The sequence below is a fragment of the Macaca mulatta genome, chromosome 11 (assembly GCF_049350105.2).
Source record: "Macaca mulatta isolate MMU2019108-1 chromosome 11, T2T-MMU8v2.0, whole genome shotgun sequence".
Lineage (NCBI taxonomy): Eukaryota > Metazoa > Chordata > Mammalia > Primates > Cercopithecidae > Macaca > Macaca mulatta.
This window is the reverse complement of record NC_133416.1, coordinates 60,635,456-60,662,925: the sequence shown is the minus strand read 5'-3', so window position 1 is coordinate 60,662,925 and position 27,470 is coordinate 60,635,456. Positions and strand designations below refer to the sequence as shown.

At 52.9% G+C, this 27,470-nt stretch overlaps 3 protein-coding genes across 38 annotated transcripts in view; 1 reads left to right on the top strand and 2 right to left on the bottom strand.

Annotated features, from left to right (window-relative positions):
- Positions 1-88: 88 nt before the first annotated feature.
- On the bottom strand, positions 89-7,031 carry TARBP2 (TARBP2 subunit of RISC loading complex). 4 transcript variants are annotated; one of them, XM_015151872.3, is made up of 9 exons: positions 5,027-7,031; positions 4,305-4,474; positions 3,378-3,480; positions 2,715-2,810; positions 2,048-2,120; positions 1,702-1,819; positions 1,255-1,382; positions 671-872; positions 89-527 (listed from the first exon to the last, which is right to left on the bottom strand). In XM_015151872.3, the coding sequence occupies exons 1-9, from the start codon at positions 5,077-5,079 to the stop codon at positions 370-372; spliced, it is 1,101 nt and encodes a 366-aa protein (XP_015007358.2). In that variant the 5' UTR covers positions 5,080-7,031; the 3' UTR covers positions 89-369. The 4 variants fall into 4 exon arrangements, with proteins under 4 accessions (XP_015007358.2, XP_015007361.2, XP_015007359.2 ...); XM_015151875.3 differs by having other exon boundaries at positions 4,305-4,469; positions 5,027-5,619; XM_015151873.3 differs by lacking the exon at positions 5,027-7,031 and adding an exon at positions 4,780-4,915.
- Positions 6,990-26,002, top strand: MAP3K12 (mitogen-activated protein kinase kinase kinase 12). 4 transcript variants are annotated; one of them, XM_015151804.3, is made up of 15 exons: positions 7,031-7,062; positions 18,874-19,047; positions 19,147-19,355; positions 19,684-19,867; positions 20,058-20,249; positions 20,831-20,989; positions 21,139-21,297; positions 22,123-22,231; positions 22,470-22,579; positions 22,779-22,895; positions 23,016-23,153; positions 23,311-23,926; positions 24,118-24,188; positions 24,275-24,548; positions 25,209-26,002. In XM_015151804.3, exons 2-15 carry the CDS (start codon positions 18,911-18,913, stop codon positions 25,305-25,307), a joined length of 2,574 nt encoding a protein of 857 aa, XP_015007290.1. In that variant the 5' UTR covers positions 7,031-7,062; positions 18,874-18,910; the 3' UTR covers positions 25,308-26,002.
- Positions 26,003-26,915: 913 nt separating this feature from the next.
- PCBP2 (poly(rC) binding protein 2) overlaps positions 26,916-27,470 on the bottom strand; it is a 28,153-nt gene continuing 27,598 nt past the window's right edge. For all 30 annotated transcript variants that reach the window (XM_028829550.2, XM_028829568.2, XM_028829557.2 and 27 more), the window contains one exon: positions 26,916-27,124. In XM_028829550.2, the coding sequence (XP_028685383.1) occupies positions 27,088-27,124 (37 nt within the window). In that variant the 3' untranslated portion in view covers positions 26,916-27,087. The remainder of the gene's footprint in view (positions 27,125-27,470) is intronic.

Here is a 27,470-nt window from a genome sequence, read left to right as displayed (position 1 = left end):
GGCTGGAACAGGAGCTCAGGGAAGGCACACAAAAGTCATGTGGTGACCTCCTCTGCTATCCACACTGCTCAGGAAACGAGAGAAGGGCTTAAAAATCTACAAAGCAGCATATTTATTCCAGGCTCTAGTAGACAGCCCCGATTTCATTCCCATTCATCATCACCAATAAAATGAGGACGAATCCTGGGCTGGCTGAGGCCCTGTGGTCCTTGGCTCCTTGCCCTGTGCCTTCTCAGCCTCAAGGCAGGCAGTCTGTGTCAGAGGTAGAGATGGTACCCACAGAGGGTACCAGAGCTGCGCAGATACATGAGCCCAGAGGCAGAAAGAGCAGGGAGCAAAGGGTGCACATCCATGAGTCCAGCTGGGGCTTCACTTGCTGCCTGCCATGATCTTGAGGTACTGCAGGGCACGGCGGGCAGCCTCACCACGGGCTGCCTCCCTGGTGGTTGCAGAGCCATGACACACAGTGGCCGGCTGGGTGGACAGTTCCACCAGGCACTGGCAGAGTCCACTCAGGCTCAGTTCCTCTGGAGAGCAAGAGAGAGGAAGGAGGCAATGTTGGGTGGGGAGGTAGCCCTGGGGAGGGGTGCGTTCACGTCATCATCACCCCCTTCTACTTGCTCCCGTCCAGCCCCCACCATCCCCTGGCTCACTCCTCAGCTAGCCATACCAATATCCAGGTAGCTGACATGGAAGGCCTGCTCCTCAGAGAGCTCACTGAGGACACGGCAGCAGGCAGGGCCCAGGGCACCCAGGGAGCCCAGGGAGCAACTGCGGAGGGACAGGATCTTCTCTCCCACTGAATTTCGTAGAGAATCCCAGGTGCAACCTGGGCCCCGGTTTCGAAGACCATCCAGGCGGGAGCCCACACCCTGTCAAGATGGGAACAGTGAGAAAGATGAAGCGAGAGACTGTGGGACCCAGGCATTGAAATATTCAACGTCAAAGGAGAAGAACAAAGAATGCTTCCTCCAGCTTGCCTCCCCCCACTCAATCCCTGGGTGGCCCCTTCTAACTACCAGGTCCTGGGCCAGATAGCCAAGCATCCCTCCTCATCCCAGTAACAGAGCTACAGAGCGGGCCTACAGTCAAGGCTGAGTCGGCCCCAGGAACCCTGGGTCTGGTAGGAAAAGTGTGGCAGAAGCAGGCCTAGGACCCAGAGAGGCTCACTGCTGAGTCACAGACCCAAGTCCCTGGAGCCCTGCCCTGGCATGGAGGATGGGCCACAGTGCCCAGCCCACATGAGCCACTCACAATGGAGAAGTGGTCATCATCAGGCTCCACCTCATTGCCATCCCGGGCATCCAGAGGCACCGTGTGTACTCGAAGCAGCATTTTGGCCGCCGCATTCCGCTTTGCCAATTTTTTGGAAGTGCCACTCCCTGCATATGGAGAGAGGGCTGCTGGATTATGATTCCCCACAGACCCAGTGCTTTCACCCAGGTCATACTTGGATTAAGGGTCCCCCCAGAATGTCATCTGGAAAGGGGAACTCAGGACCTGCCCGTGCACCTGAGAACCTGGTCGGCCAGGAAGAAGGGGACAGATAGGGTGCCAAGAAGCTAAAAGGAAGGGGCTGAGCCAGGGACTGTAAAGCTAAGAGAGCAGGGGGTGTAGCAGAGTGAGGCTAGGAGCTGCTCTGGGGCTGGGGCCAGAGTGCTGCGGGAGAGGAGCTGTGAGAACCCCCTCCTGCCCGGTTACCAATCTCAATGAAACGCTCCACTCGGCAGGTCATGGTGAATTCTTTGCGGTGGGCTGGTCCGGACTCCTGGGTCACTGTGTACTCTGGCAACCGCCAGCCTTTCTGCACCACCAGCTCCTTGGAAGGGAGACACAGGGTGCATGAGGCTGAGTGAAAAAAGGCTTCTCACACCCACGCTGGTCCCCACGCAGGAGCCTCAGACTCTAGGTGAGAGGAAGGAGAGAGGGGGGTGGAAAGGGCCTCAGTACAGGGAACCGCCCCCACCCCCAAACACACATAACCTTCCCTCATGGCCCCTGACTCAAAGGAAGACAGGCATGCATGCGAAATGAGGATGGAGCACACCTGCAGAGCACCAACAGGATTGCACTCAGACTGCTGAGGGGAGACAGGGGGCTGCAGTTCCATGGGGGGGCTCCTGAAGGAAAAAGGGCACAGGGCCAAAGTTGAGGTGAAGGGTTCCATCTGAGCCTGCCCATGAGCTCCAAGCCTAACCACTACTTTAGATTCCTGACTACCATCTCCTGATTCCCACCGGGCAGGCAGCTGTCTGTTCACACATCGAGCCTGCTCCCTCCTGCTCTAGCCGGCTTCCTTCCCCCTCCCACTCAAGGGAGGCCTTCTCCAGGCCCCAGCCCATTTCCAATCTGGAACACTTGTGTATCATCCAAGCCAGGACAGTGGGAGAAGAGCTGTATTTCCAGTCCCAGAAGTGCCTGATGGGCCTCAAACACAGAACTGACATGTGGTCAACCCAGAAGAAAATGGGGCCTGCGAGACCCTTAAATATGGTCGAACATCATCCATAAGGCTATCTGAAAATCACAAATGACCTTCTGTCCCAAGAGCTTACCCCAGCTGCTGTGATTTCTTCAAGTTCTGGTTCCCAACTATTCCATTCTGTTTATTCTCAGACTTCCTCATGCCTGACCAGCCTGGGTCCAAAGACTGAGGAGCCAAAAACCAGAACCCCTTCCTCCACCCACCTCAGGCAGTCAGGGAACACAGATACCTGGTTAGGACAACAGATGGAACTGGGGTAGCAGCTGCTGCAGCAGTAAAAATCGGAATGTCCTCAGGCAGTGAAGAGTCTAGGGGAGAAAAAGAACTTCCCGAGGGGAAGGGGGCCTTTGATTCACACCCATGTATAGGGGGAAGAGAGGGGTGGGGGACCCACGTCCTCCTGACCTCCCGATCCCCTAAGAGAACTTCCAAATTGAGCCAAAGAATCAGGGAGGCTCAACCAACAGCTTCCTCCTGGGATCCTTTGCCGCCAAACACCGGCAAAAAGACTGAGAAAAGAGGGTCTCTTTGTACCAAAGAACCAGAGGAGCAACAAACTCCAACCTGCGCGTGAAGGAAGGACATCTTGCTAGAACAAGGAGGTATGTTGGGGAGCAACTCCCTTTAGCCTCAGCCTCCACCCCTCTCCCTCCCTAACCCAGGTCCCAATCTACTGCCACAACCCCTCTATGGGGCTAACCAACCCCTCCACCCCAAGAATTCTTCATAGCAGCAAACGCCCTGGAAGACCCTGTTCAGGTCCAGAGGGACTCTCAGGAAGAGGCCAGGTCAGGGTGGCTAAGTGTCACCTGGCCAGGCCTGGTGGCAGAGGGGGTGGTGCAGGGCCTGGGTTCCTTGAAGGGCTTCTGGGATGCCTCGGTTCCTCCCTCACCTGCTGTCCTCCAAGGCCGGCTCCAGCATGCTCCCCCCTTTGAGGTGTTTGAGGGCCACCTCAGCTGCCTTGTGCTTGGCTGCCTTCTTGCTGGGGCCCTGACCTGAGAGAGGGGGCATGGGCAATACTGGAGGTCACTGGAAGGATGGGAGAGAAACCAGCATCCCACAGCCTCTCTCCTCAGAGCCAGTGGGAATCCATCAAGCCCCTTCTGACCAACCACCCCCTGCTGAAGACTGGAAGTGTTTCACTAATTGCTAGAAGGAAGAGCCCTTATCTTTCCATTAGCTTCCAGACCAGAATTAAGCCATGCCAAGCAGGACTTCTGAGCTCAAACGCCTTGGGTGGACTTCTGAACTCAAATGCTTTAATTTCCTTTGCAAAGCACTTTCTTTTCCCTCAATAAAAACAGAGAGCTGGAATAAGAGAGGGTAGGCTCTGGAGTAAAAGCCCCACTCCGCCACACACTAGGCATGTGACCATGCACCAGCCATTTACTATCTCAAATACTCAGTTTCCTCATATTCAACATGGGCGGGCGGGGGGAGGAGTGGGGGGGGATACTGCCACCTACATCACTGGTTAGACTGAGGTTTAAAATTAAATGGGAATTTGGTTAAGCACCGGGAACAGAGCCCAGCATGCCAGGCACTCACTCCCCCAAATACTCCACTGGGATTTCAGTTATCTTCTCTTCCTTTTCCTCTAGGGTGATGTGGCAGTCCTGATCGATCCTCTAACTCTCCCACGTCCTACCCACCTTCTCACAGCCCTGTTCTCCCAATCCAGTCAGTAGCTTTTCCCCTGAAATCTCTCCTTCCCTCACTGGCCTTGAAGAAAAGGACTGTGAAGAAAGAGACTCCAAGAAACAAAGTCATGGGGACCTGCAAATGCACACCCCAGCCAGGCTGCCCAAGCCTTCCTCACCAGTGCAGCTGGTGTCGCCAACGGTGACCCGGAAGGTGAAATTAGGCTGGTGGGCTTGGCCCTCGGCTTTGAGAAGGTCGTACACAGGCGTCTTCCCTATTCTGGTCCCATACTCCTGCAGAAGGCTGATCGGGGTCTTGCCTGGGTTGGCGGCCAGCATTTGCTCTATACTGGGGGAAGGGGCACAGACCCATATCACACCTCCCCTCTCTGCACCCACCTGGCCAAGCACTTCCATACCAGACCTAGGCACATTATGGGGGACATAGGGTCCAAGGAACCCCAGGCAGTCTAGCATCCATTGGCTGGGTTCCAAGTGTAGGTGCAGGCTGGAAGAGTAGGGCCCACTACCTCAAAGCAAGGGGGGAAGAATGCACTGCTCCTGCCTCAGTTAAGGTGGGCACGATCCTGTGCCCCATGCAGGTTGAAAGTGCATACCCCCTGACACAGTGCAAGCCAGGAACCCAGTACCCACCAAATGCACTGAATGTGGGGGCATAAAGCCCAGTGTTCCAGTGCAGTCTGGGAACCGGGCCAACCCCAAACTATTTAGAGCTGAAGGCAGCAGCCACTGCCCCGGTGCACGCCGGGAACCACTGCCCACTGCCCCAGTGCTTGCCGGGAACAACCCTCAGGCCAGGTGCATGCTGGGGCCGCGCCGCTACTCCCTCCGCACGGCCCCACGCTTTTTGCCCAGAAGGAATCGGTACGAGGCGGCTCACCTAGGCAGCCCGCAGCCCGTGGTAATGCCGGAGCCTTGCTCCTCTTCACTCATTCCCTCCTCCGTCCCCGCGGGCGCCACCGTGACTGCAGCCTCCACGCGCCCCAATACACCGCCGACGAGCTAGGGCCGGGGCCAAGCCCGGAGTCGCGGCCGGTAGGGCCCGCCGAGGGGCACGCTGGGATATGGAGTCCCCCGCCCACCCTACTTCATGAGCCTCCATCTGGAGGGGAGCTATCCGCCCCACAACCCTCCGCGTGGCTCGCCCGGGCCGGCTGCACCGCCTTCTGGGAGGAGCGGGCTCTCCGCAGTCGCTTCTCGAGAAGGCTGTATTTTTTTGTTTGTAATACCGTCCCGCCTCCTTCCTTCCGCGCCCCCTCTCTCCCGGGCCGTGAGGCTGTGGACATGCGTACTAGCGGAGGGGAAGCCGCTGGGTAGCGGGGCGGTAAGGACTCACTTGGGCACGGAGCCTTTTGGATCCCGAGAAAACTACAGAACCCAGGAGCCCGCGCGCCATCTTTGCCGCAGCTGGAGGGGCAGGGTCAAGCACGCACGAGAAGCTTCATGTTGTCATTGGTTACTCCCATTGCGTTTACTTCCTCTAGGCACATTGGAATTGGTTACTTCGACCAAAGGGGCGGGGACAAGGAAAAGTCAGCCCCCTGACCCCGCCTCCTTGGTGAAGGAAGGTTGTGATTGGTCCGGAGAGGTTGCTGTCGGATCCGGGCTCTTTGAGGTCTGAGAGGGTGGGCTTTACCTAGACGCCGGAGGGGACCGATGTCTGTCTACGCAGGGCTCTGGAGCTGGTGCAGATCCAAGTCAGTCTCAGACAGTCCCCTCAACCCACAGCCTAAGCCCCTGGCCCTTGGGCCTCCGTGACACAGAACTTGCTTCCTCTTCCTAGGTTGTCCTTCACCTCCTTCAGGTTTTGCTTCTTTTGTAAAACCTTTTTAGAACGGCTCTAGTGAACCTCTCTAACTGGCAAGGAAATCTCTGGGGCCTGATAATCAGGCTGTGGTGTGGGGCGACAGGATTAGAAGGACTAGGCACCTGGTGGTCTCGTTCCCTCTGCCATGAGTCTTGGGTCTCTCAGCTGAAGAAAGCAAGAGTGAATTTTGGCCGCCTAAGACTAATCAACTGATCTGGGTGTTGAGCAGACGCAAATTTTTTAGTCCTAGAGCCCCATTGCCTCCTCCCCCAAAGTCGCACAACCACTGGGCTAAGGGAAATCTTGTGACCTTGGAGAAAGGGAGATATCACATTTTTTAAAAATAAATAAATAAATAAAGGTTCTAATGAGTGTTCTGAGAAGGGGTCAAGAAAGAGATGTCTTACTCTGAGGCGGGGCTGGAGGTCCAGAGGAATCTTTAAATGATAATGAGGGGTCATCCAGGAACACTGGAGGAGGATGGGGCCTAGAGTCGAGTGAATTCCAAGTGGGTGAAATTAGAGTGAGCGGTGACAATCAAGGGAAGGAGAGCTGGCAAGATCAGTATGATAGGGGGAGCAATGCCAGAGCGCTAGGGATCCCAACTGAGGGGCTGCTCTCTCCGATGTAGAAAGGAGTCTATAAGACGAGTCATAGGGGGTTCCTGTGGAATCAGCCTAAGGCCTGAGGTGGGACCTCCATAGGACACCGCCAGCAGGGAAGCGCGGGGCCCAGGCGGGCCAGGGACGAGAGTGGAGCGCGCCGGATGGCAGCAGCGGGCTCCTTTAAGAGGCCGGCGGCTCCATCGCAGCATCCCCCGCTCAGGGCGTGTCCGTCCCGGGGGGCCAGGGGCGGGGGCCCTGGAAGGAGCGGGAGTTCAAGCCGAGCAGGGACGGGGCTAGGGGTCGGGGGGTGGGGGCAGCAAGCTGAAGCTGACACCCGTGCATCCGGACACCGCACGAGCATCGCCTGTGACAGCGCCCCGGGTCCGGTGGAGGGCAGCGGGGGGAGGAGGGAAGGAGGAGGAGAAGGAGGAGGAGGCGGGAGCAGCATCCGGAGCGGAGCTGCAGCAGCGCCGCCTTTTGTGCTGCGGCCGCGGAGCCCCCGAGGTGAGAGCCTGGCCGAGTTGTGGGGGGGTGGGGGGCAGGGATGGGTCCGGGTCCTGGGATCCGGGCGTGGAGGGAGGGTCGGGATGCAGATGTGGCCTGGTGCGGGTGGTGGTGTGGGGATGCTGAAGCTGTGGGGATGGAGGAACTGGGGACCTGGACCCGACGCGTGTGGGGCTGGGAAGGAAGGGAATGGAGCGGAGAGATGCCGCGGCCCAGCTTGGAGACGAAGGGCCTCCAGAGCTGGAAAGGACCGTATTGGGGTGGGGTGGAGGGTGATTGGGGGACAGACTTAAAGGACAGAGGGCAAGAGAACATCTCCTCCCACTCATCCTCAGGAAGGGAGAGAGGGAAGGAGGAGGGAGAGTTTTGGCCCCCTCCAGGGAAGGAAAGGAAGGGCAAGGACTGATGTACCCACATCTCCCTCCACACACACACAGACACACACACACACACACACACACACACTTAGCAGGCTGGACCTGAAGATTAGTCAGAGAGCACCTGTTCCTAGATGCCCAGGCGTTGGTCCCCTCCCCTTCCAGCTGTGATCCTCCTAATCCCCTCCAGCTGTGGCATTCACCTCCATCCAGCTGTTGCATCCTCCCCTCCCCCATTCACGTGTGGGTTTCTCCCTCCTCTTTCTCTCCATCTCCTCTGGCTCCCCTAACCCGTCTCCCCCAGTCAAACCCTCCAAAAACCTCCTCCCTTTCCCACAAACACTCCTCAAACTCATTGGCTTAAAAATAAGCAAGAGTTGAGACTTGCTGGTAACCAAGGCCTTGACTGAGAGGAGGGAAGAGTCAAGGCTCTGTAGACAGTGGGAGGAAACAGTGAGGTGTCCCTTAGAATTAAGGGAGGAGTCCTACCTTGTAGATGCTCATCTGCTGCCTTTTTCAGAGGAGCATAGGTGAGTGGCCTCCAATCAGGAGGGAGTGCACATGAGGTCTCCTTACCCCACCCAGAGTCGTCTCAAGCCACAGTCAGTGCATCCCTCTAAACACATTTCCCTTGCAGTTCTCAAGGTGGACTCCATTGCTCTAGGAGCTCTGAGTTTCAGCCAGAGGGTCATACCAAGCCAAGGCTAACAGAAAGGATTTAGGAAGGAAAGGACTCAAGTGCCCCCTGAGCCTTCCTGTCCAGACACTGAAGTTTCTCTGAGCTTTAGGGCCCCACTCCCTCCTATCTCACACGGGTGAAAAAAACATGTGTGTCCCCTCAAGCATACCATTCATCCACTCACTCCCATTGTCAACTGGGGTAATGTTGGGAAAACCCCAGCTCTCAACATGTAGACCACCAGCTAAATACCCATCCCAGTTACAGACAGAGGAGGCAAGAAGTTAGATGTGGCTCAGGATTTCCTAGGCTTTCTTATAGCTGAAGAGGGCAGAACCCTTCTAAAAACCAATTGCGCCGGGCGCGGTGGCTCAAGCCTGTAATCCCAGCACTTTGGGAGGCTGAGACGGGCGGATCACAAGGTCAGGAGATCGAGACCATCCTGGCTAACACAGTGAAACCCCGTCTCTACTAAAAATACAAAAACTTAGCCGGGCGAGGTGGCAGGCGCCTGTAGTCCCAGCTACTCGGGAGGCTGAGGCAGGAGAATGGCGTGAACCCGGGAGGCGGAGCTTGCAGTGAGCTGAGATCCGGCCACTGCACTCCAGCCTGGGTGACAGAGCGAGACTCCGTCTCAAAAAAAAAAAAAAAAAAAAAAAAAAAAACCAATTGCTCTTCCCCTGGTGGTGACAATATGGTAGGATCAGGCTTTTCTAGGAAGAGGACCCTTGGTTCTGCCACTCACGGCCCAGACTGTTGTAATCCACAGTCCTCCCTCTCCCCTGCCTGGATCTGGAGAGAAAGAAGGAATGAGAGAATCAGCCCCGTAAGAAGTCCTTGCTAGGGTGGACTGGAGATCACCCCTACATTCAGGTCCTCAGCCCTATACCAGTCAAGCCCTGGGACCCCCAGCTGCCATGCTTCTTCCAGTGAGGTGGAAATGTCTGCCCCTCATGCCCGCCACTCATCCACTCACTCACACTGTTGACTGAGGTGATGCTGGGAAGGAGGAGGATACTGTTGAGATGATGCCAGCAGGGGACATAGGGGCTTCATGAGGGCCTGGCCACAGAGACTAGTCTGTCCGGTTCATTGGCTCCCAGAAGCACTGGGGTCATATGTGTGTGTGGGGAAGGTGAGGAGACTGCGACAGTGACCAGATTCCAGAGGAGGCTAAAGATCATTCAGGATAGAGCCCTTGTCCTTTGGTTTCTTCATTCTTTGGTCTTTTTTCCCTCTTGTTTCTCCACCTCCCTTTCCACCTATACCCTCCCTACTGGTACTTGCTTTGAGAAAGAACAAGGGAAAGAAGGGAAGGGAATCACATTCATAAAAAACTTACAACTGTGTGTTAGGCACTTTCCATATGGCTAATGCTTAGAGAGAGCTTCTTGTGTGCCAGGTCCTGGGCCAAGAACTTTATTTTGATTGTCTTAATCATGCCCTTAACAAGACCAAGTGAGATAGTGTTATCATCATCTCTGATGGAGGAGAAAACTGAAACTTAAGTAATTTGTTGAAAGTAAAAAAGTTAGTATGTGGCAAGAGGTAGGATTTGAACCCAGGTCTGTGTGACCTAGAACCTGTGTTCTTACCCACCACATTATGTACTGCACTGCCACTGTGGGACATAGGTACCACTGTCCCCATTTAGCAATGAAGAAACTGAGGTTTGTTGAGAAGTCTCAAGCCAGGTCACCCAACTGGCCAGGAGCAGAGACAAGACCTCAGGAAGCCACTCTGAGTTTGAGGCCTGTGTTCTCTCCTCTACCACCTACCCTCTCCCTATTGCACAAGTGTCCTAATAAGCTAAATGAAGGAATGCATGAGCAGTCCATCAATCTTATTTTCTCTTTTACAATTTAAAATAAATGTTATATCTTACTTTAAAAGCAATTCAAAGTTGTTACTGAAATACTAGGAATAGACGTAAACCCAAAGGAGAAAATTAAAACACTCATAATTCCAACTACCTAGAAACTGTTGTTATACTTTGGTATTTATTCTTCCAGATTTTTAAAAATGTCCATCCAGCTGAGAAACTATTTGTTAACATCCACTGAACTTCTTCCTGGTCTATCTGAGGTCCTAGGTTGGAGGGACTCCTGAGGCCCATCCTACCCTGCTCCTGCCCTCCCCTTCCCCGAGGCCTCTATGGGTAAGGCTGAGAGGTGATCCAGGGCCACATGATCAAAGGGAGGATCTTAGCAGTATAGCTGCTTAAGAGAGCAGATTCCAGAGATAACTGGTCAGGGAGTGAGGATGGGTGCAGAAAATTAGGCCTTCCCCCTTAGTCCAGAGGAGACAGAATGGCAGGATTTACAGAGGAAGGCCTGGTGATCTGGTAAAGGAATGACTGGAGACTCCAGCACAATCACTAGCACTGTGACCTGGTTCTCCTGGAACCTGAAATCACGGTTTGTCCTGGGAAAGCAGAAGGTCAGAGACCAAGTCTTCAGCCTCTCCAGGATCCACAAAGAAAGACTTGGTGTCCGGCCAACCAGGAAGACAAAGCAAGGAGGAAGCATGCTGCTCCCTGCACCCTCCATCACCTCACTTAACCTTCACCACCCCAGCAGGGAGGGTTGGGCACCATGGAGAGATTACATTCCTTAAACTAATTGGTGGCAAAACTGGGATTCTAGCTCTGATCTCTCCAAATCTGAAGCTGATTCTTTTTTCCTAAATAGTACTGTCCCTCCCTTCCCTGAACCCTTTCACTGTCCACCCCATTGGAAGAAGTGTGGCAGCTAGGGGTCTCAGGGCTTGATTTTCCAATCAAGGACCCGAATTTAGGGGTGATCTCCAGTTTTCCCCCAAGTTCTCAGGGGAAGTCATTTCCTCCTCATGAGGGCACTAAGAAAAGCGATAGTACTTTCCATCTTGGGACCCTGGGGCCAGGACCACGAATCTTGTAAAAAGGAAAATAAAAACAAGCTGCAGGGCAGGACACAGTGGTTCATGCCTGTAATGCCAACATTTTGGGAGGCCGAGACTGGTGGATCAGTTGAGCCCACGAGTTTGGAACCAGCCTGAGCAACAGAGTGAGACATGGTCTCTACAATTTTTTTTTTTTTTTTTTTTTGAGACGGAGTCTCGCTGTCTCCCAGGCTAGAGTGCGGTGGTGCGATGTCAGCTCACTGCAAGCTCCGCCTCCCGGGTTCACGCCATTCTTCTGCCTCAGCCTCCTGAGTAGCTGGGACTACAGGCACCCGCCACCACGCCTGGCTAATTTTTTGTATTTTTAGTAGAGACGGGGTTTCACCATGTTAGCCAGGATAGTCTCCATCTCCTAACCTTGTGATCTGCCTGCCTTGGCCTCCCAAAGTGCTAGGATTACAGGCCTGAGCCACCGCACCCAGCCTCTTTTTTTTTTTTTTTTTTTTTTTTTTTTAATTTAGTCTGGTGTGGTGGTGAGTGCCTTGTAGTCCCAGCTACTCAGGAGGCTGAAGGGGGAGGATCACTTGAGCACAGGAGGTTGAGGCTGCAGGCAGTGAACAGTGATCATGCCACTGGACTCCAGCCTGGGCAACAAAGCGAAACCCTGTTTCAAAAACAATACAAGCTGCAGCCAAGCGGACAGGAGGCATGGCCGCGATTCATCAGAGACCTTTATCCTCTCAGGGCCTCAAAGCTTGCAGAAGTGGAATTAGGACTCCAAAGTCTTGGGTCTCCTTTCCCTTTGAAGACTCCCCTCCCTAACCCCACTCACGAGAGAAAGGGAATCATCCTTTTCCTGAGTAAAAAATGAGGTCTCAGACAGTGGAGAGCACTTAGTGTGACAGCCCAAGATTTAGGCAGATGACCTGGCCTCTGAACTGAGCCCCTAAGACCACCAAACAAACAGCTTGACATTGACATTCTGCTGTTATACAAGAAGGAGCTAGAGAGAATTCAGAGTTTACGTGCCACAGGCTTCCAAAATCTCAGGCCAGAGAACCTGGAAGGTGGGATAGATGGGGGGTGACTTTCTTTTTTTTTTTTTTTTTTTTTTTTTTGAGACGGAGTCTCGCTGTGTCTCCCAGGCTGGAGTGCAGTGGCGTGATCTCGGCTCACTGCAAGCTCCGCCTCCCGGGTTCACGCCATTCTCCTGCCTCAGCCTCCCGAGTAGCTGGGACTACAGGCGCCCACAACTGCGCCCGGCTAATTTTTTGTATTTTTAGTAGAGACGGGGTTTCACCGTGGTCTCGATCTCCTGACCTTGTGATCCGCCCGCCTCGGCCCCCCAAAGTGCTGGGATTACAGGCGTGAGCCACCGCGCCCGGCGGGGGGTGACTTTCTACCCCACTCTACCCTGTAGCCTCCTTATGGAGTCACTTTGGGGCCACCAGCAAAGCACTGAATTAGGGCCTCTTGGGTGTCCAAAGAGCCTCCTCCCCTGGCAGTTGTATGGCTTAGAGATCATTCTGTCCCCTCACCCAATGTGAGGCAGAACCACCATCAACACATGGTAGATATGGTTGACAGAGTGACAGAGAGACCCACCCTCCTGTCACATTGCTGCCCTTCCCCCATGCTCTGCATAATTGATAACCGAGAGACAGCTCCCATCCCCCAGGGTGACTGAACGTCTGGGCCAGGGGCTCCTAGTCATCCTAGACGCCCCTCCAAAGCTCTGGCGCCAAGGCCCTGCCAGGGGGCAGTGGGACACAGCTGGCAGGTCAGAAATAAAGGAAACAAATGGGTGTGTGTGTGTGTTGGGAGAGAGGAATCTCCAGTTTACTATAGCTCCCAGGGGCAGCAGCTTTCCCTCCACTCCAGGTCAATCTGGAAGAGCTGTCATTAGCCTGATATCTTTCCCTTGGTCCCATCTCCTACTTCTTCAGCTATCCCCACTACCCTAAAAGACAAACAGGTGAAATGGCTTCTCTCCTCTCCCCAGCTGCTGGCCCTGGATACCAGAAGGGCCTCTGGGGAAGCCTGGTAAACTGGAGGGAGGCTCTGCTGGCTGCAAGTGTCTCTGAGCATATCACCCTTTCTATGCCTAAACCACCTAGTCGTCAAACAACCAGATGACGGCTGAAAAATTCCTTTAAAAAGTCAGGTGTGCCTACTCAAAGCTCGGCTTCTAGATAGAAAAGGAGATGGATGCTGTCCGTGTTTCTCACTCCCCTTTCATCTCCATTTTCTCAGGGTCCTCTGCTTTTCCAAACATCTTTTCAAGCCATCATTCTCGGGCTTGACACCGCTTCACGCTGCTCCGGTGTCTGTATATGTCTTGGCTCCTTCCTCCTCCTCTAGCCGTGCCTCGCCTTTTCTGTGCCGTCTCCCTTTCTCTCATTTCCTGCTTTCCTTCCCCGTGGTACTGCACCCCCAATGCCAACCCCACAAGTCCCCTCCTGCCAATACCCGACGCCTCAGCCGAAGAGCTCTCTGCATGCGGGGGCAGGGGAAGGAAGGGAACACAGATGGGGCAGACCGCTGGGTGGGGGTCCGCACCTACGATCCTCGCAGTCATCCAGGCAACCAGCCACCTGGGCCGGCCCAGGTCAGGGGCGGGGCCCAGGCACAGCCCCGCCCCCACGTCGCGCTCACGTGATCCGGGGCTAATCTTGTCTTGGTGACTTCACGCGCCGCCTCGGGCCCAGTCGTCATGGTTACGCCGCAGCGCCCAGCGCTTCCCCCAGCCGGCCGTGTCCCCTCCCCTTCCCCCCGGACCACCCCCTTCCGCCGCGGCGGCCCCCGCCTCAACCACGCGCCACGTGACGGCGGGGAAGGAAGTCGGGAAGCGGGAGAGGGCGCTGTGGCCGTAACCCCTTCCTCTCCACTTTGAGCTGCCCAGACTTGGGCTTCGGCCTTCCATTGCCGGTGACCAAGCTGTCCAGGGGACGGCCCCAGCTCCTCCCCGAGCGCTCCAATCCCGCCATCCCTCCCTCCTGGCCTGCCAGGCGAGAGCGTCCGAGTCCTGGGCCTTGTTTCTGGGTGGTCCAGAAGCGAATCCCCTGCTTGCGGCGGAGTGGGAGGTCGTGGGGGCGCGGGGGGGCAGGGTGGCAGGCAAAATCCCTTGGGTCCTCCAGACGAAATTCTCCCATATGTTGGCATTTTACTTGGTCTGTGTTTGTCTGTGATTTGCATTGCAATCTACACCTTATCTCTTGAAGCCACAAATACCGCGTGGGATATGTTGGGGATTTGGAAGCTGAACTTTACTGTGATTTGTGCTTTCTGGGCCTCAGTTCTATCAAGAATATAATGGCACCAGTAGTACTTCCTTCACCTGGCTCTTCTGAGGATTCAGGGAGCTAATTGTGTGTGTGTGTGTGTGTGTGTGTGTGTGTGTGCGCGCGTGCGCGCATAGAGTGTGCGGTGCTTAAGGCGATCCTCCCGGGGCGGTAGAGCAGTGGTACCACCTTACCAAGCACCTTCTGCGCGCCAGGTGCTGTTGCAAGCCATGTGATGCGAGCCTTGTGATGCGAAGTCGTCTCTCTAAAGGCTGTCCAGGCTCTCAAAGGAGCCAGAGGCCCGACCACATTGTACCTCCAGTATAATGGGAACCATGATAGAGGAAGCATACCGGGGCTGTGCCCGCCCAGAAGGCGCATTAACCTGGAGCGGATCTGGAAAGAAGGACGTCCAGGATAAAGTGACACCTGGAGAGAGATGAGAAGCGCCTTCCAGGCTGGGGATGAAGCTTGAGCTTCTTTTTCTTTATTTCTTTTCTTTTCTTTCTTTCTTTTTTTTTTTTTTTTTTTTTTTGAAACAGAGTCTTACTCTGTCACCTAGGCTAGAGTGCAGTGGCACACTGCAACCTCCACTTCCTGGGCTCAAGCGATTCTCCCACCTTAGCCTCCCAAGTAGCTGGGACCATAGGCATGTGCCACCACGCCGGCTAATTTTTTTGTATTTTTAGCAGAGACAGGCTCTCCCCATGTTGCCCAGCCCCATGTTGCCCAGGCTGGTCTCAAACTCCCGAGCTCAAGCGATCCGCCCACCTCGGCCTCCCAGAGTGTTGGGATTACAGGCGTCAGCCACCGCACCCAGCCGAGCTTGAGCTTCTTAATAGCTATGGCACTGTGGGCAGGTTATTTAATACCTCTATGCCTTAGTCTGTAAAACGGGGCTAATAATGCCCAGCTTACAGTTTTGAGGATTAAATATGCAAAGTGCTAATGCACCTTTACCGGAAGCTAAAAAATAGTAAGCCTTTTTTGTTTTGTTTTTCTTTTCTTTCTTTCCTTTTTTTTTTTTTTTTTTTTTTTAAGATGGAGCCTCACTGTGTCGCCCAGGCTGGAGTGCAGTGGTGCTGCAGTGCAGTGACGCGATCTCAGCTCACTGCAACTTCCGCCTCCCGGGTTCAAGTGATTCTCCTGCTTCAGCCTCCCGAGTAGCTGGGACTACAGGCGACCGCCGCCCCGCCCGGCTAATTTTTTGTATTTTAGTAGAGATGGGGTTTCACCGTGTTGCCCAGGCTGGTCTCGAACTCCTGAGCCTAAGCAATCCTCCCGTCTCGGCCTCCCAAAGTGCTAAATTACAGGCGTGAGCCACTGCGCCCAGCCGTAAGCCTTCCTTAAGTTAGCCATTATCATTGGGTGTCCTGGTTCAAAAACCTGACATGGCTAAGTTCCGGTGTTGGTGCGGGCGGTTGTTTTTTCTTTTGTGACAGGGTCTCGCCTCTGTCGCCCAGGCTGCAGTGCAGTGGTGCAGTCACTGCTCACTGCAGCTTCACCCTCCCAGGCTCAAGATATCCTCCCACCTCAGCCTCCCGAGTAGGTGGAACTAAAGGTGCACATCACCACACTCGACTAATTTTTTTCTTTTTTTTTGAGATGGAGTCTTGCTCTGTCACCCACGTTGGAGTGCAGTGGCACAGTCTTGGCTCACTGCAACTTCCACCTCCCAGGTTCATGCCATTCTTCTGCCTTAGCCTCCTGAGTAGCTGGGACTACAGGCGCCCACCACCACGCCCGACTAATTTTTTGTATTCTGTACTAGAGACAGGGTTTCACTGTGTTAGCCAGCATGGTCTTGATCTCCTGACTTCATGATCCGCCTGCCTCGGCCTCACAGAGTGTTGGGATTACAGGCATGAGCCATTGTGCCTGGCTGGCTAATTTTTATATTTTTTGTAGAGATTGGGTTTCACTGTGTTGCCCAGGCTGGTCTTGAACTTCCAGGCTTCAGTGATCCACTTGCCTTGGCCCCTCAAAGTGCTGGGATTAAAGGTGTGAGCCACCATGCCTGGCCCAATCTGTTTTTGTTGTTGTTGAGACAGAGTCTTGCTTTGTTGCCCAGGCTGGAGTACAGTGGTCTTATCTCGACTCACTGCAACCTTCTCCTCCCAGATTCAAGCAATTCTCGTGCCTCAGCCTCTCAAATAGCTGGGACTGCAGGTGCACACCACCACACCTGGCTAATTTCTTTGTATTTTTAATAGAGATGGGGTTTCACTATGTTGGCCAATCTGGCCCCAAACTCCTGACTTCAGGTGGTCCGCCTGCCTCGGCCTCCCAAAGTGTTGGGATTATAGGTGTGAGCCACCTTACCTGGCCCCCAATCTGTTTTAGAAAGATCCTTCTGAAGGAGCTGAGTGAAGAATTGGGGGTAGAGAGAGCACTTGGAGACCAGCTGTCCTGGGCCAGGTGAGGACAGCTAATGAGACTTGAACTAAGGCAGTAACAGTAGGACTAGAAAATAGCATGCACTGGGTTAGAGCTTAACAAATCTAGAATGCTTGTTAAATATGCTGATTCCAGGCCTACCACCCTCACCCCCCAGGAAAAAGTCTTCAAGGGAAAGGCCTGGTAATTAAGTATTACAAGAACTATTGAAGTTTCCCAAGCCTTCTTGTATGCCTGTGTAATCATCTACTGAACCCTTCTGCATGTGGAGATTCCTGCCACCCCTTCCCCTGTAATTCTCCACTGTAATTCAGAATGTATGGCAATAATTTCCAGACTAACCCAGGGGCTCATGGAAGGACCCTGCTAGCTATGAGGAACAATTAGAGGGATGCTTGTTCTAGGGAATCTTCAAATCTCAGGATTTGGTAACTGACAAGTGTGGAGTGAGTTGGGAGACCAGGATGGCTCCTGGTGCCAAGTTCTGGGCAAATCTCATGTAGCATTAAGGGTTTGCTGTGCCTTAGTGACAGCCAGTTTATTCCTTTGTATAGCTGGAAAAACTGAGGCTCAACCATAGCTCGCCTGAGGTCATATAGCCATTATGTGGCAGAAGCAAGTCAGGATTCAGGGTTTTTTTTGTTTTTTGTTTTGAGGCGGGGTTTGGCTATGTCGCCCAGGCTGGAGTGCAGTGGCTTACTGCAACCTCCACCACCTGGGCTCAGGCAATCCTCTCACCACAGCCTCCAGAGGAGCTGGGACCACAGTCACAGGATCACCATGCCCGGCTTTTTTTTTTTTTTTGTATTTTTGGTAGAGACAGGGTTTCGCCATGTTGCCCAGGCTGGTCTGAAACTCCTGAGCTCAAGTGATCCACCTGCCTCAGCCTCCCAAAGTGTTGTGATTACAGGCATGTGCCAACACGCTGTGCCGGATTCAGGTTTTTTAATGGTTGTGTTTTATTTATTTATTCATTTATTTATTGAGACAGAGTTTTGCTCTTGTTGCCCAGGCTGGAGTGCAGTGGCATGATCTCGGCTCACCACAACCTCCGCCTCCCGGGTTCAAGCAATTCTCCTGCCTCAGCCTCCCAAGTAGCTGGGATTACAGGCGTGCGCCACCACGCCCTGCTAATTTTGTATTTTTAGTAGAGACGGGGTTTCTCCATGTTGGTCAGGCTAGTCTCGAACTCCTGACCTCAGGTGATCCTCCCACCTCGGCCTCTCAAAGCGCTGAGATTACAGGCATGAGCCACCACACCCGGCCTAATGGTTGTTTTTTTAATAGCACCCAGCTATGAACTGGGACACATCCCCATTGCCTGCAAAGTTTGAGGAGCAGGGGATGGGGCAATGAAGAGGAAAGAGGAGACAAGACCTTGTTTGACCCCTGGGAGAGCCGCTGGACTGAAGGGAGGGCTAAGGGGGATGAAGCAGTGGCCTTCTGTGACAGGTGTCTGCATCCCCATTGGCTGCTTCTGCCAATGTTGGGGGGACACAGAACTCTGTGGTTACAACCTTCACTTACCTTGGAGAGGCCCAGGAGTGTGTCTTAGAATGAGGCTGTCACCTGAGTTGAGTGTTCCTGAGAGGGCCTCAGTAGTACCATGTTTAAGTACCTGGGCAGGAGGCCTGGGGGTGTCACCTTATGTAGGCAGCTCAGGAATGCTGTCCAAGGGTGCCTGAAAGGTTTACCAGCATCCTGTGTGTGCTTCAGTGTGAGGAAGGTCTAGGTGTTACTATTGTGTGCCTGAGGTTGACCCCGAGTTAAAGGTGTAAATGTGAGACACTCCTGATACCTGTGTGCCTGTGAGTCTCAGGTGAAAAAAATGTGCCGCAGCAATGAATTAGTCATCTTACAGGGAGAAGGGAACTCATCTGTTACCATTATACTTGAATTTGAGACATATTTTACCAGTGTGTACCCACGTGGGGCTGTTACCTGAGAATGATACCCAGGTACGATACCTGTCTACCTATTACTTGCCTTACTAACATGCCTGAGAGGAAGCCCAAGTGTATCAGATTTCCTAAGATGGGTCAAGGTGCAACTTGGAGGGGCATGAGAAACGGAGCCACAAGTGTTACCTCCAACAGGGCTTCTGTGAACCCGGAACCCCAATCTGTGCCTCTGGGGTAAGCATCCTGAGCGGGCACGCCTGGGGCTTTAACAGCCCCTCCTTCCTTCATTCCCACAGGGCCCAGTGTTCACCATCACACCAGGGGCCAGAGGCCATGGCTTGCCTCCATGAGACCCGAACACCCTCTCCTTCCTTTGGGGGCTTCGTGTCTACCCTAAGTGAGGCATCCATGCGCAAGCTGGACCCAGACACTTCTGACTGCACTCCCGAGAAGGACCTGACGCCTACCCAGTGTGTACTTCGAGATGTGGTACCCCTTGGTGGGCAGGGTGGGGGAGGGCCCAGCCCCTCCCCAGGTGGAGAGCCGCCCCCTGAGCCTTTTGCCAACAGTGTCCTGCAGCTACATGAGCAGGATGCAGGGGGCCCAGGGGGCGCAGCTGGGTCACCTGAGAGTCGGGCATCCAGAGTTCGAGCTGATGAGGTGCGACTGCAGTGCCAGAGTGGCAGTGGCTTCCTTGAGGGCCTCTTTGGCTGCCTGCGCCCTGTCTGGACCATGATTGGCAAAGCCTACTCCACTGAGCACAAGCAGCAGCAGGAAGGTAGGCCACGTCCTTGTGGGAGCCTCCTCCCTGTTTCCCTGAGCCTGAGATCTGTTGGTCAGCTCCACTAAAGTCATGCAATGGTCCCTTCCCTCCCCATGACATGGCCCTAGTCCCTTAGCCATCCATCAGCCTCTAACTTCCCAACTTCTTTTAAGGTCACCCATTCATTCCTTCCCTGTTCCCTCGAACCTTCTTCTCGGCCTGTTTTTGGCTACTTTTCTGCCTCACCCTCCTTAAGTCAATTCAGCCAACCCAATGCTATCCCGTCCCTGGCCTTGAGTGTGGCTCTTTCTGAGGCTTGTGGCACTGTGCCTCCTGCCCACAGACCTTTGGGAGGTCCCCTTTGAGGAAATCCTGGACCTGCAGTGGGTGGGCTCAGGGGCCCAGGGTGCTGTCTTCCTGGGGCGCTTCCACGGGGAGGAGGTGGCTGTGAAGAAGGTGCGAGACCTCAAAGAAACCGACATCAAGCACTTGCGAAAGCTGAAGCACCCCAACATCATCACCTTCAAGTGAGGTCCAGGGCAGGGGCTGGGTGTTGGGGATACTATGCTAAGGCCTGGTACCCTCCTGGGCAGTGGGACCTACCCCATCCTTCCCAGAGGAGACCCTTAGGTGGAATGGGTGGGAATGGGGGTTCCAGTTATTAATCAGGTGAAGGCTCAGCCAGCTGAGGCCTTCATACCATCGTCTGTCTCGCAGGGGTGTGTGTACCCAGGCTCCCTGCTACTGCATCCTCATGGAGTTCTGCGCCCAGGGCCAGCTATATGAGGTACTGCGGGCCGGCCGCCCTGTCACCCCCTCCTTACTGGTTGACTGGTCCATGGGCATCGCCGGTGGCATGAACTACCTGCACCTACACAAGATTATCCACAGGGATCTCAAGTCACCCAAGTGAGTAAGCAAGCAGGGAGCAACAGATGTGCATGCAGGTGACCCACTCAAGTCAGTGTGGCCTTCTCCGCACTTCCAAACCATGCCCTACGTCCATGTGGCCATCTCAGAAACCTCTTCCAAGTGATAGTCCCATCTCAGGAGGGCTGTAGTGAGCCCCTCACCTTTGGGTGTCCCAAATGATTTAAAACTGAAAGGCAGGCCAGATGCAGTGGCTCACACCTGTAATCCCAGCACTTTGAGAGGCCGAGGCGGGTGGATCATGAGGTCAAGAAATCGAGACCATCCTGGCCAACATGGTGAAACCTTGTCTCTACTAAAAATAAAAAAAAATTAGTGGGGCATGGTGGCACATGCCTGTAGTCCCAGTTACTTGGGAGGCTGAGGCAGGAGAATCACTTGAACCCAGGAGGCGGAGGTTGCAGTGAGCCGAGATTGAACCACTGCACTCCAGCCTGAGTGACAGAGTGAGACTCCAGTCTCAAAAACAAACAAAAAAAAACCTGAAAGGCAGAGTTGCTGCAGAGTTAGATGAGGTGTGTGGAGGGGTGTGGACCCCAGCTGACTACACTCTTTACCAGCATGCTAATCACCTACGACGATGTGGTGAAGATCTCAGATTTTGGCACTTCCAAGGAGCTGAGTGACAAGAGCACCAAGATGTCCTTTGCAGGGACAGTAGCCTGGATGGCCCCTGAGGTGATCCGCAATGAGCCTGTGTCTGAGAAGGTCGACATCTGGTGAGGACTAGGCTGAAAACTGAGAAGAGTGGGTGGCCAGCCCTGGGGGCATGGTGGGCAACTTCTAGGGCTTGAGCACAAGTGATGGGCCAGTAGCAACCAGGACCTCTGGAGGAACCCGCTCCCAAGTGATGTCCCCTCATCCCCAGGTCCTTCGGTGTGGTGCTGTGGGAACTGCTGACTGGTGAGATCCCCTACAAAGACGTAGATTCCTCAGCCATCATCTGGGGTGTGGGAAGCAACAGTCTCCATCTGCCCGTGCCCTCCAGTTGCCCAGATGGTTTCAAGATCCTACTTCGCCAGTGCTGGTAAGGATGGGCTGAGCTGGGATACTGGGCCTGGAGAAGTTGAGAACAGCAGTACTGATGGACAGCCAGTACCTAGAACCCTAGGTGGCCAAGTTCAGAGTCCTTAAGAGGGGAAGGGTGTCAGGGCTCCCAGATGTGGCTCCCCAAGTACTGAGGACTCAGGATGTGGAGCCAGGGAACTACAATCTAGAACTGAGAGGGGCTGGACTGACCAATAAATAGCAGGGACATTTAATACAAAGGACTGACTTGCATCTGAATCAGGCTCATTCTACCTTCTGAGCTGAGTCACCAGGGACAAGTGGTATCACTCTGAAACTGTTTCCTCATCTACAAAATACAGTTAACAATATCTGCATTCCTGGTTTGTCATGAAGTGCCAGTGAGTGCATACAAGTACAGGGAAGGAGCAGCATAACCACCAAGCATGGTTCATTGAGCCTCAAGTAAACAACCTTAGAACACAGAAGGAAAGGGTCCCAGACCCTCATTTGGAACCTAGACCCAGGGAAGTTTGAAGATGGCTAATCTGTCATTGAGCATCTCCCAAAGTGTGGTTCCTTCAGTGAAGTTATTCAGAAAAGGCCTTTATTTGGGGAGACAAGTTGGAAAATATGGGGTTCAATAGGTTTCCTTACTGCAGGATTTTGACACACTAATGAATAGTGTTTAATATTCCCTAGAGACCATTGACCGTAAGTTCTTTTGTCACAGAGTACATTCTAGGATTGGATTCTCCAGGACACACTTTGGGAAAGGATGCTCTAGTTCCTATCTGGTCCTCCCTCAAATTCTCCCCTCTCCTCCTAACTCCATTCCTTTCAGGAATAGCAAACCGCGAAATCGCCCATCATTCCGACAGATTCTGCTGCATCTGGACATTGCCTCAGCTGATGTACTCTCCACACCCCAGGAGACTTACTTTAAGTCCCAGGTGTGCTGTGGGTAGGAAAATGAATACCTAATTCCCCTTCTTTGCAGAGATGATGCCATTTGAGGGGGAGGCTGGGAAATGGGTTAAGTGGGACTGAGGAGATTGGCTCTTAGAGAACAGAGTCAATCCACTCCTTTTTGCTCCAGCACACACATTGGCAGTGACGTGTGGGCAACCTGCAGAGCCTTTCACTGGGTGAAGGGATGGCTCTCACTCCTCGTCTGCTCTCCACCCACAGGCAGAGTGGCGGGAAGAAGTAAAACTGCACTTTGAAAAGATAAAGTCAGAAGGGACCTGTCTGCACCGCCTAGAAGAGGAACTGGTGATGAGAAGGAGGGAGGAGCTCAGGTGAGTTCCTGTGCTTGGGGAGGTGATTTTACCAACAGCAAGGACTATGTACCCAGTCAGCTCCTACCCAGCCCCAGGGCGGGTGGAAGGACTATGGAAGGACTATGAAAGGACTGTGGACAGGAATTCTGAGACTGCGGATCTATTATGGCCCTAGATGAACCCAGTTCACCTTTGGGAACCCTTCTGCCCGTTGCAGACATGCCCTGGACATCAGGGAGCACTATGAAAGGAAGCTGGAGAGAGCCAACAACCTGTATATGGAACTTAATGCCCTCATGTTGCAGCTGGAACTCAAGGAGAGGGAGCTGCTCAGGTAACCCTACCTGTCCTTATGCACCAAGCCCTGGCGCTGTGCCTGCCTTAGAGATCCTACTGAGACCGGGGTGCCCCTTCCTGGTCATTTGCCCAGCTGAGAAGGTGCCTGGATCTTTAGGCGAGAGCAAGCTTTAGAGCGGAGGTGCCCAGGCCTGCTGAAGACACACCCTTCCCGGGGCCTCCTGCATGGAAACACAATGGAGAAGCTTATCAAGAAGAGGAATGTGCCACAGAAGCTGTCACCCCATAGCAAAAGGTGGGACATGAATGGTGGTTCCAATATGGCAAGAGGGATACTGAAGTGGCAGCAGATGTTTAGCAGGGAGATGCGTACTTTAGTGTCCAAAGATAGGGAGTGCTTTTGAGTACATAGATTTGGCAGTCTCAACCTTTTACTTTTTCTCTCCTTCCAGACCAGATATCCTCAAGACAGAGTCTTTGCTACCTAAACTAGATGCAGCCCTAAGTGGGGTTGGGCTTCCTGGGTGTCCTAAGGGTCCCCCCTCACCAGGACGGAGTCGCCGTGGCAAGACCCGTCACCGCAAGGCCAGCGCCAAGGGGAGCTGTGGGGACCTGCCTGGGCTTCGTACAGCTGTGCCACCCAATGAACCTGGAGGACCAGGAAGCCTAGGAGGGGGACCCTCAGCCTGGGAGGCCTGCCCTCCTGCCCTCCGTGGGCTTCATCATGACCTCCTGCTCCGCAAAATGTCTTCTTCATCCCCAGACCTGCTGTCAGCAGCACTAGGGTCCCGGGGCCGGGGGGCCACAAGCGGAGCTGGGGATCCTGGCTCACCACCTCCGGCCCGGGGTGACACCCCACCAAGTGAGGGATCAGCCCCTGGCTCCACCAGCCCAGATTCACCTGGGGGAGCCAAAGGGGAGCCACCTCCTCCAGTAGGGCCTGGTGAAGGTGTGGGGCTTCTGGGAACTGGAAGGGAAGGGACCTCGGGCCGGGGAGGAAGCCGGGCTGGGTCCCAGCACTTGACCCCAGCTGCACTGCTGTACAGGGCTGCCGTCACCCGAAGTCAGGTAAAGTATGGGAAGGCTCCTGAGCTCTTTCCCTTTTTCCTTATTCTCCCTGGGGTCCAAGTGTAATCCCCCACATTATGCTCAATTTTAAGCCATTCCCTACTTTACCCTTTTAAACTATGTTCCCTTCTTCTGGATTCTTAGTGACCTCTTTCCACTTCTGACCACAGTCCCCCCCATCTCTCCTGCAGAAACGTGGCATCTCATCAGAAGAGGAGGAAGGAGAGGTGGACAGTGAAGTAGAGCTGACATCAAGCCAGAGGTAAGTGATGGAGTACAGGAGTTAATGGCATTTTTGTTTTCTGTAAGGGGCAGAACCAAGCTGTAATCCCCCTCTTCGACATGTAGGTGGCCTCAGAGTCTGAACATGCGCCAGTCACTATCTACCTTCAGCTCAGAGAATCCATCAGATGGGGAGGAAGGCACAGCTAGTGAACCTTCCCCCAGTGGCACACCTGAAGTCGGCAGCACCAACACTGATGAGCGGCCAGATGAGCGGTCTGATGACATGTGTTCCCAGGGCTCAGAAATCCCACTGGACCCACCTCCTTCAGAGGTCATCCCCAGCCCAGAACCCAGCTCCCTGCCCATTCCACACCAGGAACTTCTCAGAGGAAAGCAGGTGAGTGGCACAACAGCAACAAGCAGATATTGAACAGGGAGAGCTGTAAGCAGATAGATGCCTTATCTTTTGACAGCTTTTGGGGAGACAGCTGCACAGGCCAGAAAGTACCATAAAGAGCAAATATCCACGTGGTGGAATTTCAGAAGCCTCTTGCAGAGCATCTATTATGGTGCCTGACCAGTAGCTTGTATGTAGCTATAAGTTGCAGCCAGGGAAGGATTCTGAAAGGAGTCTGACACCCTGGAGAATGGCCTGAGCAACTGAAATCTGGAAGAAATAAATCAGTAAGCCGGTCGGGCACGGTGGCTCGCACCTGGAATCCCAGCACTTTGGGAGTCTGAGGCAGGTGGATCACAAGGTCAGGAGTTCAAGAACAGCCTGACCAATATGGTAAAACCCCATCTCTATTGATAGTACAAAAATTAGCCGGGCATGGTGGTGCACGCCTGTAGTCCCAGCTACTCAGGAGGCTGAGGCAGAATTGCTTGAACCTGGGAGGCGGAGGTTGCAGTGAGCTGAGATTGCGCTATTGCACTCCAGCCTGGGCAAAAGAGCAAGACTGCTGTCTCAAAAAAACAAGTCAGTAAGCCACTGGCTATTAAAATGACCCCAGCAAAGAACCCTAAGGAATCTCACTCCATTTCTACTTTCTCACAGGGCCCTCCCAATTCTGAGGACTCAGACTGTGACAGCACTGAATTGGACAACTCCAGCAGCGTTGATGCCTTGCGGCCCCCAGCTTCCCTCCCTCCATGAAAGCCACTCATATTCCTTGTACATAGAGAAATATTTATATAAATTATATATATATACATATATATATATATATATATATATGCGCCACATAATCAACAGAAAGATGGGGCTGTCCCAGCCGTAAGTCAGGCCGAGGGAGACTGATCCCCTGACCAATTCACCTGATCCTCTAGGGACAGTGGCAGCTGTGGAAATGAATGAGGCACAGCCGTAGAGCTGTGCCTAAGGGCAAACTGGCCCCTTCCTGCCCCACCCCATTCCTTATATTCAGCAAGCAACAAGGCAATAGAAAAGCCAGGGTTGTCTTTATATTCTTTATCCCCAAAGATTGGGGGTGGGGGGAGGGAAGGGTGGGAGGGGCAGGAGAGAAAACCACTTAAGACTGCACTTTTCTGTTCTGTTTTACTCTGTTTACACATTTTGCACTTGGGAGAAGGGAGACTAAGGCTGGGTCCTCCCCTCTGAGGATTCTCAGGTGGCAATGTAACTCATTTTTTTGTCCCTCCATTGATCTTCTCTGCCCAAGCCCTGTCTTAGGTCCAGGGGGAGGTTAGGAGACTGATAGCATGTGATGGCTCAGGCTGAAGAACTGGGGTGCTGTTTAAGTCCCTACTTTCTTCCTGGTGCCTGATTGGGGTGGGGACTGTCCTACTGTAACCCCTGTGAAAAACCTTGAAATATAACCACTCCATGCAGGCCCAGCTGTTGAGGGTTTTCTTGATGAATGAATGGGGTACCATACATGGTTAAGATAAAGCCTTGGGCTCCGGACTTCATCTAAGGTGTCTGGACAAGTTCTCCTGCCCCTCCACTTTTTTGCATCTATTCTCACTAAATTGAGTATAATGTCAAGCCCCAACTTTCTAAAATTATAGGAATAAATGGTAGCAGGTACATCCTTCTAACTCGTTATGGAGGACTATAAATGAAGTTACTAAAAACAATACACTGAAATTTTTAGTTTAAAATATGCAAGCCTGAACAAGGGGACCAACATTCCCAAGAAACTGGAACCCAGTCAGACATGACCAACTGCTTAATGTGTATGCCATGTATGTCATGTGTCATTCCCCCGCCCCCCGCCAAGTGGACGTGCTTGCCTGCTTGTAGGACAGGTAAGTCCTAGGAAAGTCTAATCCTCAATCTTTTGGACACAAGTTTTATAAGGGCCAACCAAGCATGAAGTCAGGGAAAAATAGGATCAAGGGCCACAAAAAAAGATGGAAGTGGTAAAATAGAAGAAAACATCTTAACCGGAATAAAGGCTTCTATTCAAAACCCAAGAAGGGTCCTTTGAGGGATAAAAGGTACAAAAATAACAGCAAGACAAGAGGAATAAAACCCACATGAATCACTGTGGCATCCAGTTTCTATTCACAAAGAAAAAGCTCCAGTCCATCTTTTAATTTTTTTGAAAAATTCCTGACATTACAGAACTAAACTGAAATGTATTAATATTCCACTCTTACATTTCCATGACAAACAGAAAAATTCATGAGCCAAAAAAACAAAACAAAAAACCAAAAAAAAAAAAAAAAAAAAAAAAAAAAACCAGGGAGAAGCTTATAAAACTAAATATGGATCTCAGCATCAACAGCTGAACAGAGAAAGGAATTAAAACGCTTTAATTAAAAAATCACGAGTGGATGATAAAGTGTGTAGAAACTGAAAATTTACAAACTATTTAAAACCTGGAATCGCTGACTGTTCAGAAACTACACAGATGGATCATGGGTGGTGGTGAACAGCAGAAAGGGATTATGGATGAATCTGCATTGTTCTAGCTGCTCCCCATGCCACCCGTCTCCGAGGAAAGCCTGTAACACAGAAACAAGAACTCAGTTAGTTTCCCCAGTGCCCAGCTGCACTTCATCTCTACCTGGTCCATGAAATGTGAAGAGTAAATAATCAGTGCTGGAGTACCAAGGGAGACATTTTAAGGTTTCTTAAATTTACCAGTACCATAATCCTTTAATCCTTGCAATCCAAGCACGTGGAGGTCTATCACCTCAGAACCGAGGGAAACAGCCCTTGGTTATCAAATGTCCCTCAAACTATATTCTTTTAGTTCCACCTCCATGGTGGGCTAACCAAGGAGCATACTTTCTGGAAACAGGCCCCTCTAAAGAGTGCTCACAATACACAGAAGCAATGTTTCTTTAT

Excerpts from the sequence above, each read along its gene's own strand:
- TARBP2 (XM_015151872.3), bottom strand. The coding sequence starts at position 5,079 with ATGAGTGAAGAGGAGCAAGGCTCCGGCATTACCACGGGCTGCGGGCTG. Across the intron at positions 1,820-2,047 it reads ATCCTGTTGGTGCTCTGCAG|GAGCTGGTGGTGCAGAAAGG; the intron begins GTGTGCTCCATC and ends CTCCCTTCCAAG. Across the intron at positions 1,383-1,701 it reads GGAGCGTTTCATTGAGATTG|GGAGTGGCACTTCCAAAAAA; the intron begins GTAACCGGGCAG and ends CTCCATATGCAG.
- MAP3K12 (XM_015151803.3), top strand. The coding sequence starts at position 16,495 with ATGGGGTTTCACTATGTTGGCCAATCTGGCCCCAAACTCCTGACTTCA. Across the intron at positions 24,189-24,274 it reads GAGCTGACATCAAGCCAGAG|GTGGCCTCAGAGTCTGAACA; the intron begins GTAAGTGATGGA and ends TTCGACATGTAG. Across the intron at positions 24,549-25,208 it reads AACTTCTCAGAGGAAAGCAG|GGCCCTCCCAATTCTGAGGA; the intron begins GTGAGTGGCACA and ends ACTTTCTCACAG.